Raw genomic sequence first — 16,195 nt, forward strand, 5'->3', positions numbered from 1 at the left:
TGTTTTCACATTCCTCTACGGAAGGGGGACATGTATACGCTTCCTTGAAATCTGAGATTTTATTTGGGACAACCATGTTAAACAAAGTATGAATCATAGTGGGGTATTGTTACATACTGTCTGGAGTGGAACTTTAAGTCACAGAATGTTTTTCACATTATTTTAGCATGGTGTCAGACCTCATTACTGCTACTCATCAGCCACATGATTTGTTCAGTGGTTCATATAATTCTGGTGTCATCATTGATGGCTGTTTCCCTGGTTGGAAAAACAATCGACCAATCATAGCTTAGTAGCCAAACTAAAGTGACCAAAAATCACTTGAAACTGATTGGTTAGGTTGAAACTTTACTTTTAACTTTTTTATTAACCCTCCCTCAACAGATGATGGCTAACATAAACATGAATGCAGTGAATCAGTTCAGATTATTAGGCATCATTATTTTGTTTTTGTTATTTTTGTTATTATAGTTTGAATGCACAAAGGTCTGTAAAGAATCATTTTAGCACTTTCAACACTGAATACACCACACAGGCACACAATATGTTTTCTTGTTGTAACAGACCTAGAAGAGTCCCAGAAGGACAGTGGGTCTGTGCATCCACCCAGAAATCTAGTCAGTCACAATCAGTGCAAATATCAGGGTGGGTGCACAGGGACTTCTACATAATTTAACCAGTAAAGAGATATCTTGTGTGGCTGTCTGTCTCCCTTGGCAGGACGTGGAGATACGGACCAATGCAAGTCTCTATCTGCCCCAGATCAGCGAGCTGTTGAACCGAGTGCCCCGGCAGATGCTGCTGCTGCTGAAGACCAATGACTTGCTGAGGGGCATTGAAACCACCTTACAGACCAGAGCCTCCTCCTCGTCCTTCATCAACATGTCCCGCTGCTGCATACGCGCCATGGCCAGGTCAGAAAGACTGTACTCTTTTCTCTGTCGTAGCAAGATTCTTTGTTATTATTAGCAGCCTAAAATAGCAGATTGCTGATCGGATCACTGTGGTGTGTGAAGTGTAAGAAAGACCTATTGTTTCTTCTGTAACTGTCACATTCCTCTTCATTCTATGTTTAAAATTTCGAAAACTTTGGCCTGGTGGTTGTTTCAAAGTAAGACACTGTCACAGACTGGAATGAAGTCAGTAGTTTTGTCTCCAAATATTCCTGCCCATTGTTAGGTCATTATTCGGCAGTTATAGAGACAGTCTAGTAAGTTCCGGTAGACAAAACTGAGAATGACTGTCTATAGTAAAACACAAACTAAATACGTGACTCCATGAGGATTTGTGAATAATATCCTTCAGTTTCTGGGTTGTATAGAGGAATGGTGAGACGGGAAATGTGTCAGAACTAAAGACAAACTAAGCTGACAGGTAAGTGGCTTTAAAAGAGAAATTGAATTTTGCCACTATAGGTTGGGAGAGGAGAGCTGTGGGCTGTCACTTCAGCTCTCAGCTGATGGCTGAAGGACAAGGCTCTGGACACACACACAAACACACACACCGGGTGTCTGCCTTGCTTGATGCTATGCTGCTGACAGTGGTAGAGCTTGTCTGAATAAGCACATCTTATAAAATATTAACCAACTGTAGTGCCATGGGTGGTAATGTAATACAGGCACCAGGGGATCCTGCGGTGCCACCTCATTCCCACACCTCAACTCCAGCGTGCTGTACTCACAGCTGCTCTGTCTCACTGTAGGAGAGCCTTTTCTACAACTCACACTGTGTTCATGTGCTGTCAGCAGCCAGAACTAGCTCCGCTCAGGCATGTAGCACCTTTTTTCTTGTGTTCCTGATATTTTTAAATGCAAGATAAAGTAGATCAAGATGAATACCCGCTGGCCAGGGCCTTTCTGTGTGCAGTTAGCATGTTCTCCCTGTGACTGCATTGATTTCCTTCAAGCGGTCTTTGGACTGTAGGAGAATCGCAAAAAAAGACATACAGGTTAAGTAATAAAAAAATTCTCATAGCTGACCCTGTGACAGACTTGTGACCTGTCCAGGGTTCTGTTACCTGTTGTGTTCTCAGATAGGCTAAAAGTACTCACCTGCTCTACTCAGCTCTGTCTTTACCCCCTTTTCTCTAAACTCAGCAACCAGCTTCATGGTTTTGCTGACTTTGAGCAGCAGGTTTGTTTCTGTGCACCGCTTTCAAGATTGTTGATTTGCTCCTGATGTGAAGCATCATCATTGTTTGAAGGGGTTACTCACAGGTACCCTCCACGTCATATATGTTGCTTTGGGAGTCACTGGCAATTGACCTAGTCTGACGTTTATGTATTAGGACATGCCGGTATTCACGTGTGTAGGTATGCTTCCTTAAGATGTGATTTCACCATTCTGTTCAACAGAGGAGAGTTGAGTTGGAAATAGTGTTGTGTACATAGAGAAGAGGGCTTTCCTGCGTTCTTTTGGGGTTATGGGTTGGTCAAATATGTTTGCCATTTGTTTGGATAATTTTAAAAGTTCACAGCCATCAAGATATGAATGGATATTGAACGACTGAGCCTCAAAAAGGTTGTGTTAATGTCTTTGGGGGTTTTATTTTCAATTTCTTCAGTGTATTGAGTGAGCTTTCTTTTCTTTTTAGCTGATTACCAAGATTTTTTTTCATTGTTTCCAAAATAATTCAGTCTCATTCTATACATTAAGGAATTGGGTCCGTTGATGTATGATATTAATGATTTTTCTTATTTTTTTCTTAATTTTCCCTCTCTCTTACGGTTTGCTAGTTGGATTAGTAGGAATGTTGTTACTTGAGATGTTTTAGTTTGTCATTTTAAGTCCTTGCTGTGTTTCTTGTTCCTTCTATTTTTGGGTGTAGAATATTAAATATGCCCCCTAAGAGCTACTTTTGCTGTTGCTGATATTTCTGGGGAATTGTTCAGCTCAGTGACGGATGTCCACTCTTTAGGAAGGAAATGGTTCAAGTCTTTGATTTAAGAAATACTTAATGGGTTTGGTTTAAGCGACCCTTTACAGTAAATATGAACTAAGTGAATGAAGGAATTGTGCTCTGAATACACGCACTTGTGGGTAAGATTGGCTGTAGTGTGTAAATTTGGCACAAAATGTGTAACAGTCAAAGTGGTATCATCAAGGTTTTGTGCAGTGGTTCTCCATGTGTGTTATTCTAACCAAACACTACAGCACTGCTCCACTGATTAGCACACCTGCAGCCACTGAAGAGGAACTAATCAGTGGAGTGTTCAGCTGTAATGTTAACCTGTAATGCAAAGCTAAGAACCCAGTGGTTCATCAAAACTCATGCTGGAAAATTGCTGTTTTAGTTTCAGATGTTTAAAGGTACACCTTGTGCTGAACCACCAGCTTTTCACATTGACTCAAGTGGATACACAACTAAATTTGGGCAAATAATGAAACGATGATGTCCAGATTCTTAGAGGAAAAAAAAGCCTATTTTCTGGCAAAAAAAGATGGTTGCTTAAGCTCCGAGATCTTTAACTTGTCATAGCAGGAAAAGCACTGGTGGTGTACAATGCCAGGGAGTCCACATGCACAATAACAGATATCTTGAACTGAAATACCTAAATGGATTGCAGCCATCATTAATGGTATTAGTTGTAGTATTCCTGTGTTTGACAAGTCAAAATGTCCACTGTGAAAAATGGCTATTGGTTAGGTGGTTTGTTTTACATTAGGGGGCCATAGAGAACCCAACCACACAGGATAGCAAGCTGTCGCCACAACCGCACGTGATGTCAGATCAACGTGTCATGTTCGGTATTTGTTTTTCAAGGCAGAAAGGCGCCCCACAGAGGCGAGGCTGAAGAGACTCGACACATCAGAAGCACTGTCTGTAACAGTGTTACGCAATATTTCTTAATTCACAGCCCAGGATTAATATCATACAGGAGAAAGTCACACAGCCTCCGCCTCACTAGATCTTGAAAAATTCAGACTGGAAACAAAATGCTGACCAGTGTTTTGGTTTAAGATATGACCCTGTTAACTGGAAACTTTCAGCTGAATATGTAACTAACTGCCAACTTTTTATTGGCTGAAAGTGGCCAGTAAACAGGGTCACAGACCCAGTAGGCAGAAGGGGAGAGAGTGCAGGTGATTGGTACAAGCAGGTACCAAGATTAAACATTATCACACTGTCCCTCTAATTACTTTGTTGAGCCACCCTAAATTACAGCAAGGGAAATTCCTTCAGCGTGACAGCCCTGGCCATAGGGTGCCAATGTCAGTCTATTCTATCCTGAACTTAAACTAAACTTAACTTAAAGGCTAAATGAATGTTCAAGTCCATCTATCTGTCAATCTTTGTGTCCACACCTTCAGCTATAGCATTATATCTCAGTTAGCTGGGCATACTCTGTACGATTTTAGAATGAATGAAAAGGTTGTTTAATTCCTACTCCTACTGTACAAGTAAATGGTCCGCCATGGGAAGCCAAAGCTCATGCTTTGTGCTCACACTGTACGGTCCAATCGTCAAGCCATGACCTGAGTGCTCACATTGTACGTGTAGAATCAAAAATAAAACGTACTATTGGCCCCTGCGGAGTGTCAGTATTTGACGCCCTGGAAATGAGACTCAACGATCAACTATCTTTCTTGACTCTGACTGGTTGTTTTCAGTTTTAAGTATATAATGTTTCCAAAACCAAGCACAAGCAGTTAAATAAAGCTAAAGAAATACACATTTGTGGGAATTGATTGTTATAGATGAATTCTTTGCCTACATTTTCAATGGTAGGATATATTTAAATATAAATCTGGCTAAAAACATTCATTTCAAGGATGTGATATGATACCAAGCCTGTTCATGCATTATGTTTCACACTTGTGTTTTCTGTTATCAGCTTGTGAAAAATGTATTTGTTCAAACGTATGGCCATGTAGCACTGTCATCCGTTTATTAAATTATTGGAGAACTTAAAAACATTTGTAAGAAATCTTGATGATTTGAAAACCTTCAAATTGTGCCTGACCCTTGAATCTTTCCTTCTTCTTCTGCTGCTGCTCTGACAGGCACAAGCGGAGCAAGGCCCAGTCCAGGAGGAGGCGTTTGCAGATCACACTGGCAGAGTCTCTCAGCCTGTGGAAGCTCTCTATGTACGAACTGTTTCTGTGGGCGAAGGGCTCCATGTTGGTGCGCTGGCTCACTGCTCTGCTGTCGTATCTGCACTGACACATCTGGATGGACATTGCACTGGAACATTAACAACAGGCTACACTGTTGGCTCTCTAGACACCATTTGTGACTCTGTGGATACATACAAGGACACAAGATGCAGATGTCTTTGGACAGCGGGAGCAGATGTGGCTGCTGATATTTTTCTTGGCCTTTTACCTCAGGATCACAACTTACTATATGTCCAATCGGCAGTATTGAGGTCAACTATTTTCTCACGATTGTGAAATAATTGTCTTTACTCAAGATAAATACTTTTCTGTTTCACTTATTTTATTTAAGGCTATTATTGTCAGATGATTTTTCTCATAAAAGTGAGATTGACTTGAGCCATTATCGTATACACAGTATTCAGACCATGCATGTACTAGTGTTTTTATATGGGAGCTTTAGAGGTGATAGCTGGTATATTTCAAAAAGACCCTGCTTTCACTCTATATGCTAAGCTAAGCTAACCACACCTGACTCCATCTTTCCTTTCCATCTATTTAACACGCAGACCTGAGATTGATATCTTTTTCAGAAAAAAAAGAAAATATGCACAATTCCTGAAATGCTAAAGAATTCCTTGCAACCACGAGAAGACTCTTTGATATCCCAGAATGATGATACAAGTATAATCAGTTCTCTTAACTGTCAGATTATGAAATTTAATCGTCATGAATTTTGATTAAAAGTAAATTATCGTGCGCAACCTTTAACCAGGTATATAGTAGATCTCAAACACTTGACAGCCATGTATAATCTTAAACATAATGCTGTATAGGCAGCCCTAAATACCATCAGACAATTCACTTCAACACACAGAAAAAAACTGTGATGCAGCAATGGAGGAACCAGATCACTCATAGGCATTTTCCTGAAACAGGGAACCAGCTCTGTTCTGGTTTGCACACCTAGTTCTGAACGGTTCCGAGCATTTCAACCAAAAATAAATTGGTTTGGAACCTGAAAAGTTGGTTCCCAGCTTGAACCAAAAAATAGCAGGTTTTCCTTGGGAACCAAAGTGGGTGTGTCATATTCTACAGGTCGTTGTGCATTGTGTAGCGTCCTCTGTTGATGATGCATCCAATTACAATGGTTCCACTCAGAGGCTGGTTAGCTAGATAGCACCAAGGTTCCAAGAATCTTGAACCGAACCAGTGTGGTGGAAAAAGACTATTATAGGCCATTTCCACCAACGTGAAACCGACTTAGGTTTGTGCACCTAGTTTTGAACCATTCGAAGCATTTAAACCCGAAAAAATTTGGCTGGAACCCAAAAAAGGGTTCAAGAACCAGAGCTAATTTGTTAACACTCTAGGGACCCAGCTCTGTTCCAGTTTGTGCACCTAGTTTTGAACCAATCAGAGAATTTCTTTGTTCGGAACCTGAAAAATTGGTTCCCAGCTAGAACCAAAAATTAGCAGGTTTCTATTTTGACTTCTGTTTGTACATGTCATGTCACATGGATTGTACATCGTCTTCTGTTGATGACCACATACTTGATTACAATGGTTCCGCTCAAAAGCTGGCTGGAACTAGGTGGTTCGCTAGATAAGACCAAGCGTTCCCAAGAATCTGGAACAGAACCGGTTAATGAACTGGAGCTATTTTGATGGAAAACACATTTAATAACATAGCCAGACAGGGAAGTAAGTCATACACAAAGACAGGTATCCAGTCCAGGGTCAGAGTGCACTGATCTTCAAATTCCAGGCCGACACTGTGGAACCAGGTGCATGAAGCTGCCAACTTAACAGTCACCCTCACTATGCGACGAAGAAATAGAATACCAAATCATGAGAGAGCCTCTTTGCAGTTTCATCCACCTGCACGAGGTGATCTGTAGTTCAGGAGCCTGATGGAAGCTATGGATTCGTTTTGTTCACAAATATCGAGTGCACGTTGCATCACAGAACTGTCTGGTGATTGCAGAATGCACTGCAAGCTTATGCTCTTCAAGTCTCTTTCATTTTCTAGTTATTCGTTTTATAATAATAATTGATGGATCATGTTTACTATTAATACATTTGTACTGTTGTTCTTAGTCGACATACTGTTACCTCATTCCACAAGCACACCGAGTTTGTGTAACTGCATATGATATGAATAACCTAATAATACATAATAATCATAATAATAATAATTATTATTCACTTCATCTTATATTATTATTATTATAATTATTATCGGTTATTATTATTATTATTATGATAGGTGTTGTCACTCCGATCAGAAATGGTTCTCTCTTCAGCTTGTTCCTGATAAGCAAACACTTACACCTGAGACACATTTTGGTAGGCTGTGCGTTACAACCCCACAATGACTGTAATTTATCTAAACTTTAATGCAACTGATAGTGCAGCTCTACAGAAAAGCTTCCACTCTCTGGCTTGTTGACTTATTTTAAATCATCTCTTTTTTTCAGAAAGTGGCTTAAATTCTGTATTTCCCTCTTCTCGTCTTTGTACTGTTGTCACCACAGTTCTCGTGTGGTTTGTTGATTTAAATGAAAGTCAAAAGTCTTTTTGCAGTTATAGTGGGAAGCTCTCGAAAACTTTCAGAAACATTGAAGGCTTGACTTTATAGCAGCAGTCAAAATTATGTTGCTTGGTTACAGTAATGGGATGAAAACACACAAATACAGCACAGCAAAGTGACGAATCTGTATGAAGCATTACGGTAAAGTGTGCTTATTTGGTCTGTGTGAAGCTGCCTGGAATTAGTCAGTTGTTTTTTAAAAACTGTTGTGCCACAGCTCTACAGTCTAAAGGCCTACCTGCTGTATCACAGTGCTTTGCCACATTAGAGAGCAGTGTTGTAGCAGCAATTGAGAGTAATGTCAAAAGGATTTGCTGATGGGTCTAAATTCACTCTGTTTGCTACCTAATGCACAATATTTACCGCTCGCTTTTATTTGTCAGAAAGTGTCGAATGATTGCACTGTAGTGCTCTAAAAACTCCCACACTGGAACAAAAAATGTACTGCCCATTGCATGCTTACAATCCCACAATCCAGTGCTTCTCCTGATACATGTGTAATGTATTGTTATGTGACCCTACACCTGTCTGTGATGATGCAAAATGTGAAATAGAGACGGAGTGAACCACTGAGTGTTAATCATGTAGGGCGGAGCAAGGGAGGTATTTCAGATTTCAGACACAGCACCAGTGTTAGACAAATAACATACCTGCTCTTCATCACTCCCTCTAGCTTCTATACTTCTATTTCTGCAATATCCTCTCTGAATGATCTGTTTTTGTGTAAAACAACCAAGAAGTAAAGAAAGTGGAGATGTTGAAGGATGCCTTTTGCCCCTGCTGCTTCCAGCCTTTAGCTTGGCTTTATGTAATCTTGTGCACTGCAACCCACATTTCTGAACGTATGCAATGGTTGTGGATAAATAACATGAAAAATGTATGTCTGTTCCCAATAGGCCAACACATCCAACCTTACTAATCAGAGGCCATATCTCTTCTCCCTGTGGAATAAATAATGTATGAGCGCACCAGTAAGCGCCCCAAAACTACCATGATATCAGTGTCAAAGCTTTAATTTATTTGCTTTCTATTTCCTCTGGTAAAATTTATCTTAAATCTTTGTTAAGATGGTGACATGTTACCATTTCTGTTTTTTGGCGGCATTAGATCCAGCCACTTCCTGCGAGTTGGAATACGTGGGTACGAACAAAATGGTTGAATGTTTCATAATTTTATAACAAATGAATTAAAAGGAAGTGAAAATGTAAGAAGCCAATGTAAGAAATCAAGTGTATATATATATGCATCCCTGTTTTATCTGCCGACATATTGGACGAGTCAAAGGCTGTGTAGACCCTAACCCTAACCTCAGAAGTTCACTGTTGGAAATGACTGCTATTTTTCATGCCAATGTTTCTCACTACTGCCCCTGAAAGTCCACACTTTGTTTTATGCTAACAACCAAAACAGAATAGTTGAATACCTAGTGTAAACTTTATAGAATTGGTATGTAGGGTGGCACAAAGCGATATATTATCGCTATCACAATATATCCAAGTGCAATTTCCAAATCAAAGAAGCTGCAATTCTTTGATGAAGGTCAAATGTGTGACAAACAGCATTTTAATGAAGAACTGTAGTTCTTAAGAGACGCCCTGGCCTACAAATCTTATTCTCCACATGTAAGAAAACATGTTTATTTGATACAGACCTCAACAAATGTCACATCATCAGGATTCTAATCGTTTTTTCAGTGAAAATTAAATTTGTGATGCAAAAACTAATTGTGAATCATATAGCAATATCTGTCAAAACAAAATAATTGCAAAAAAACTTTTTTTGTAGTCCTATTAGTATGTAGTATGGAATTGGGATGTAGCAGAAAGGAAGGAAAAAGACCTTGGAAGAAGAAGAAGGTGATAAATGAGACCTGCAAGACAGGCAAAAAGAATCTAAAACAGAATGGAGGTGAACAGACAAGAGAACGAGTATGAGTGGTTAAATATGAAATATCTGAGATGTAATGAAGTACATGAGAATGTGATGGAGTGGCAGACTGTATTGCTCAGATCTTCCATTAAACTTCCTTTTAAATCCCCTACATCATTCAATTCTATACACCCTTAGCATCAATTACTTCTTTTTGTTGGGGCTTTTGTCACAGACCTATACTTTAAACTCTGTTTGCAGCTACTTTTATTATTCACCCATCATGCATTCCCACGTATTTTAAAGGGAATGTTACATGTTAACAGGCTCATGTTTAGCAGGTATAATGTTCACCATGCTGGTAGGGAAGGGAAGGGAATCTACATGTTCTCCACTGGGAACTCTTTCTGACTTCATCTGTGTATTATTGGCTGAGCCCATTGTTGCAGATAGTAATAATAGTTGGGATATTAATGTGCTAGTGCTAGCTAACCTCACAAAATAATTCTTAATTACTCATCTATTTCAACTTTTTACACGTGAAACAATAAGAAACACAGATTCAGTGTAGTCAGACATAAAATTAGATTTAGATTTTCTCAGGCAGAAGACATTAAGGTTACTTTGCACTACCTATATATCTGTTTCTGCTAATACAAAGAGTGCAGAATCTACAGTTTTAGTATACTGCTATTCTGCCCGAAACACATTTGGCTAACCAGTCAAAAAACGTTCTCAGTTTCATTGTTAGCGTAGTTAGCCTTTGCAGGGCAGTATAGCTGAGGTTGGTTGGAATGTTAGCTTTATAAGTATATGGTCAAGAAATGAGTGCTGGACAAATTACATGCAGACCTGATAATGGCAGAGAGAGGAGAAGTTGGGTTAACCAAAATGATTACAGTTCACCCTGGAGGAAAAAGTAAACGTTGTTTAACAGAAGGCGTAAATTATAGTTACACTTGTTTAGACAAAATATATCTGTGGACACTAATTGAACCAGACTTCAGGGCAGTCCATCCAGTAGTTGATATATCAGTCTGAACTCAAGCGTGGGACCAACCGACCAACATTGCCACTGGAAGGTTTCCCAAACTTAGTCTGGCCACGAAGCTCAGGGACAGGCCAAGGCAGAACATGCCAGCAGTTGGTCTCAACCTCTGGACAGTCTAAAGACAAACAACTTAAATTAAATGGCTTTTAACTCTTAATTCTTTCATTTTTTCCCTCTGAAATTCAGCCCAAACCTGGAATTATCAACCTTTCATTCCCAGCCTCACATGCTATAATCCCTGCAGCAGCCAATCTCGCAGACACACTCACTAGTCAGGTTGTTGATAATTTGCCTCTGTGCAGTTCATCCAGCATAATTGCAAAAAATGTCCAAAAGGAGGAAAGTATTACTCAACCACAAGTTGAACATCCAAGCCAGTGTAATGGGTATTTTAACAGGATAGTGTGTGTGCTTATTTGCAATGCCCCGTCAGGTGAATTGAAATTAGTCTCAGTTTTGTTGGCGTATCCTCGACATGTCAGGGACACATTTTCTGCATCCATGCTGTGAATTTGTGAATGTGGAGTTGACCAGGGTTACAAAAGCTGCATGCACACCCAAAGTGCACACTGTTGCTCATTTCTTCCACATGTTTTGGTGATAAAATATACATTTCACCACACACAACCTGCTTCCACTGTTTCCCAAAGTGTTTTCTCAGCACGGTGTGTGCGTCTGATAAAGAGCCCGATAGCAGTAGATGTGTAGAATAGTCTCAGTGTATGTGTGTGTGTGTGTGTGGCCACAGGAGGACCATCCATCTTTATCACACAGGGCCACCCAGGGCTGCCATGGCTAATAAGAGCAGTTCTCTCTTTCTATCCCTCTCTCCTCCTCTCAAAGGAAGAGAGAGTGAGCACTTTGACGAGCCCTCTCTCCACGCTCCCTCCCTCTGTTGAAGTGGTCTGGAGGAGGATGAAAGGTCACACACTCACATGCTAAAGTCAAAGTATCTTCAGAAAATGTGTTTAGACAAATATTTATGGTGCTTAGGAGGTGTACCTCTGTTCATATTGGGCCTTAAAGGAAAATTCCAGTGTAAACAATCATGGATAAAATTATGAAAATGACTACCTAGTTTTACATAATTTGCATTATTACTACACTAGTGGAACGTCAAGCTGGGCCCTTAACCAAACAATAATGTATTCTCTAGATAGTGAAGGGCACTTTGCAGCAAATGCATACAGCAGATACAATTATAAAGATACAACCAGCTTTCTCAGTAAACAGTAACAGTAAATAAAACGTCACACGGCGGTGCAGAGTGCAACATGTATTATTAAGCTACACAAATCAAATGGCCTCTCATTTCCTTTACAATCGCTCCATGAAGTCTTCCACAATTGGCCCCAATGTCCGACTTTTCTGTTCCTTCATTGTAAGTGCATAATCGGATCAGTCCACTCAGCCCCTCTCTTGCCCCACTTTTAAGCTGAGAATAGTAGCCGGCAGTCACAGCAGTAACAGGAGTTTGATTAAATTGCAGAAAAGCCATGCACACTCTGCAAAGGGTAGAAGATCCGGACTTCCGGTTATGGAACACAGCTGACAGGTTGCAGTAACTCGGCTCGTTGCTAACTTTCTGAAAAAATACTTGAAACTCGACTGAGGCTCGGACAACACCCTCAATTTTGGGTGTGTGAAAGTGTGATTGGTCACCATGCCACCTAAAAATGCTAAACCTGGACAACAACCAGCTATGGGCCGCAAAATAGCACGACTAACATCACCATCGACAAAGCTAGCAATAATGCTAATGAGGGCGAAGGCGAAGCTAACGTCAGCGTGCCGTCAATCAATGATATACTGGATGCGATACGCTCAATGAAGGAAGGACTCGCCAAACATTCCAACGAGATGCTGAAAGCAATTAAAGGGATTAAAGGAGATTTATTGTCGCACTCGAGAAGAATTGGGGAGACAGAGGAGAGAATCTCACAGGCAGAGGAAGATATGACCACACTCCAACAAAAAGTAGAGCAGCTGGAAGGGACAGCGGCGATATTAAGCAATAAAATCCAAGAGCAGGAAGATCGCGGAAGACGCTCAAATCTGAGACTAATTGGCCTCCCTGAAAAAACCGAGGGCTCATGTGCAACTTTTTGGAAAACTGGCTTCCCAAAGTTTTGGGTGACGATCTCACCCCCACCCCAGTCATCGAACGAACGCATCGGATAGGTCAAGTCAACTCAAGCCGGTCCTCAGCACCTAGACCGATCGTCATAAAGTTTCTGAACTATAAAGACCGTGAAAAGACACTGAGAGCAGCCAGGAAACAGAAGGAAGTGCGGTATGGAAGTCAATGAGTCAGCTTCTTCCCGGACCTATCAGCTGAAACCCCCTGACAATTTGACAGAGTTAAGGCCCACTTTCGGGCTATGGATATCCACTACGGGCTGCTGTAACCTGCCCACCTGGTTGTCACTCACAACGCGATAGAAAAAGGACTAAGCAAAATAAAAGACTTATATAATGAAGGGAATCTAATGTCATTCCAACAATTAATGGATGAACACAAATTCACGGTAAGCCATTTATATGCCAGAGGTCAGTTGTCAAAGTTTTATGATATACTATTAGCAGGCTCCAAAGAGAACTCCGTATCGTATTTAGCTGCATGGAAGAATGATCTTCAAGTAAACATCTCTATAGAGGACTGGGAGAAAGCATGTCTTCACGCCCAAACCCAGACTATAAATACCAGATTTAAACTGTTACAGTATAAGGGGTTGCTCAGGATTTACTAAAACTAATCAATTTCTGTTTGTTGCAAGCCAAATGTGTAATTGCTTTGACCTAGAAGGATACTCAGAGACCTGATTCTAGACAGTGAGTTAAGGAGATTTCTTGTCTCCAGAATTGTAGTTCAGGAATGGTAACAACTTTGAAAAAACATTATCAACAGAACATTACGACACACACACGTAACAGCTATGACAAAAAAGTCAAAAAGTCAAAGTCAGCTTTATTGTCAATTACTTCACATGCACCCGACGTTTTTTTCACTCTCCCCACGATGAACAGATAGCCAACCAGCCACAACAGACAAGACATATTCTAATACTAAAAAATTAAACATTCAATTTAAACAACAGACAAACATTTAACTAATGCTAAAAGAATTAAAAAAAGATAACATAAAATATAATAATAATAATTGAAAACTAGTACCAAATATAATGACATTTTCGAGTGGCCTTTCATTTGTGGCCAGCCTAAGGCACACCTCTGGCGAAAACCCATGCTGTTATGATCAGCCCCCCTGCATTCTTGATATGCCACACCTGTGGAGGTGGATTGATTATTCGGAAAGGGAGAAGTGCTCACTAACACAGATTTTAACAGATTGTTGAACAATATTTAAAGAAAATAGGCCTTTTTTGGTACATACGGAAGTATTAGATCCTTTGAGTTCAGCTCATGATGAATGGGCAAAAAAGTGTTGCGTTTTATAATTTTGTTTCAGTGTATTATACAGAGACTGGACAAAAAAGGAGACTGCTTGGAGAAAAGTGTGTGAGGAAGCTGGAAAAGGTCTGGTCCTTGATTCCTGAGTTGTACTTTAGTGCATTAGCATAGCGTTAGCATGATCAATCCAAACTGTTCAGAAAATAAGCATTTTAAAAGTTGTTTTCTTGCCGTTTTGCAGGCAGACCTGTCAAATTCAAATTTTTTTTTTACAAATTTCCATTATGATCCATTTATTACAATGAAAGAGGTTTCAGCGCTGAATACAAATGATCCTGCTGACATATTGTAACCACTTGGAAACTGTTAGAAGTGTTTGGAAAGTTCACTAAACAAGGGCATAATTATTTGTTCATTGTTATTTCTTTCAGAAACTTTCACTATAACCTGACAGTAGTACACGAGACAGATACTTCTTCTGGCTCCTTCCAGTGCTCTTAATGGTATTTGCAAGAATCCACCAGGCCTGAATGAAAACAACCAATCAGAGCTGAGAAAGATAATTGATTGTTGAATCTCTTCCCCAGGACGTCAGACAAACTAATGGGTGATGTCACGATAGTTTCACTCTTGCTGGAGATACAGTTTCTGCTTCGGGTATAAAAGTTGACAAAACTATAAAGCCTGTTTTTGTCATTAAATGTGTGAGTAAAACTAACTATGAATGGCTCAGTGATGTTAAGGTAATTGGTAAATCTGGTTGTGCCATGTGTTTTGGTGAAAGATGCTGGTGGCCTGCACTGCAGCATGGGCGACGCCAATGTCATTGTACCTCTGTTCCAGTGTGTTCAAGGTAAAAAATGAGGTGTCACAGTCGATTGGCCCACGCTGTTCACAACACAGCACAGACCACACTTGCCGCTGAGGTAAGTACAGGGTAAGTGTTTCTTTTCTTCCCTCCATCCCTCTTCCTGTCTCTCTCCCTCCGACTTTCTCCTTTATTTATTCCCCTGACAGCAAGTTCACTTACTTAGGCCTTGATAATGTAATGTTTTCTTGGTTACACTGAAGTTGATATTTCCCTCTAATTAAAAATCCAATATGCCAGTCACTGTGGTCCACCCACAGCATGATAGATGTGATGCAGTTGGTTTGATTTGAAATTTATAGGTGAATTAATCAATAAGACACTTGCTGTCTATCAGAGGAAGCTGGCTGAATTGATTCTGAAGCCGCATTCCAGCTCACTCATGTCCACCCATTTAAAAAATCAAAACATTTCATCAATGCTCATTACTGTTTGCCACGCAAGCAGTTGCTCCCTGTGTCTCTCTGTCCAACACTTTGGTTCACAGCAAGGTGTTTTAGTGATGGGGGGCTCCTCCTGAAGTCCACTGTCATTTCCACCATTTTAACATTGTTCTGACCTCACCAGAGGGTCCCCCCTTTAACCTGCTGCATGTATTTAGACTCGTCACTGTTCGGGATGAGGCTGATGACCGTTCAGGACTCCAGGTCTAAGGGCCCTGACACAAAAAACTGACACTGAAGAACTAGCGACTGTTGCATCGCAGCACATTGCCGGTGTCTTGGCCAAAAAGGGACACTAGAACACACTGCTATGAAGACGCTCTGATGCTGATGAGTGCCAACTGTCTCACCAGGCAGGGCGTGCAGTTGGTTGCATGATGTGAACAGCTTATCAAACCTGCAGTAAAAACACATTCCGGTTGTCGGCCAGTTGATGGTTCTCCACAGACTGTCAGTGTGTGGACCAAAGCTCCCTTTAGCAACTTTCTGAAAAGGTCAAAAGAGCAAGCTAGAAATGCTTTGTGGCATTTTGGAGCTCCTACTCCTAGCTTGATGTTGACATTGTGAGACTTAAGTTCTGTGAGCCAATAGAGATAAGGATTGGTGACACTTGTTTGACAAGTATTTTGCAAGAAGACTTCAGTTGTTCGGGCCCCAGGCTTTTAAGAGGTTTGCTATCAAATCCCATACAATATGTGACAGCTGTGAATGCCACAATGCCATAGACCTGCTCTGACCTCACAGGAGTTGTCTGATCATCCCATTTCACAACTTGGTTATGTTTTTGATCTATTTTATTTTAAAACCAAATACCATTTGGTTCGGAAATTAGTGTTAAATCATTTTTTTGATACAGTTTTTGA

General features: G+C 40.4%; 1 protein-coding gene across 1 annotated transcript in view; it reads left to right on the forward strand.

The window, feature by feature from the left end:
* The window catches only part of adck1 (aarF domain containing kinase 1), a 72,785-nt gene extending 65,890 nt beyond the window's left edge, over positions 1-6,895 (forward strand). The window contains exons 10-11 of the mRNA XM_035673989.1: positions 721-914; positions 5,005-6,895. Of these exons, the coding sequence (XP_035529882.1) occupies positions 721-914; positions 5,005-5,164 (354 nt within the window). The 3' untranslated portion in view covers positions 5,165-6,895. The remainder of the gene's footprint in view (positions 1-720; positions 915-5,004) is intronic.
* The last annotated feature ends 9,300 nt before the right edge of the window (positions 6,896-16,195 follow it).

The sequence above is a fragment of the Morone saxatilis genome, unplaced genomic scaffold (assembly GCF_004916995.1).
Source record: "Morone saxatilis isolate NCDOM2014 unplaced genomic scaffold, NCSU_SB_2.0 Contig3, whole genome shotgun sequence".
NCBI lineage: Eukaryota > Metazoa > Chordata > Actinopteri > Moronidae > Morone > Morone saxatilis.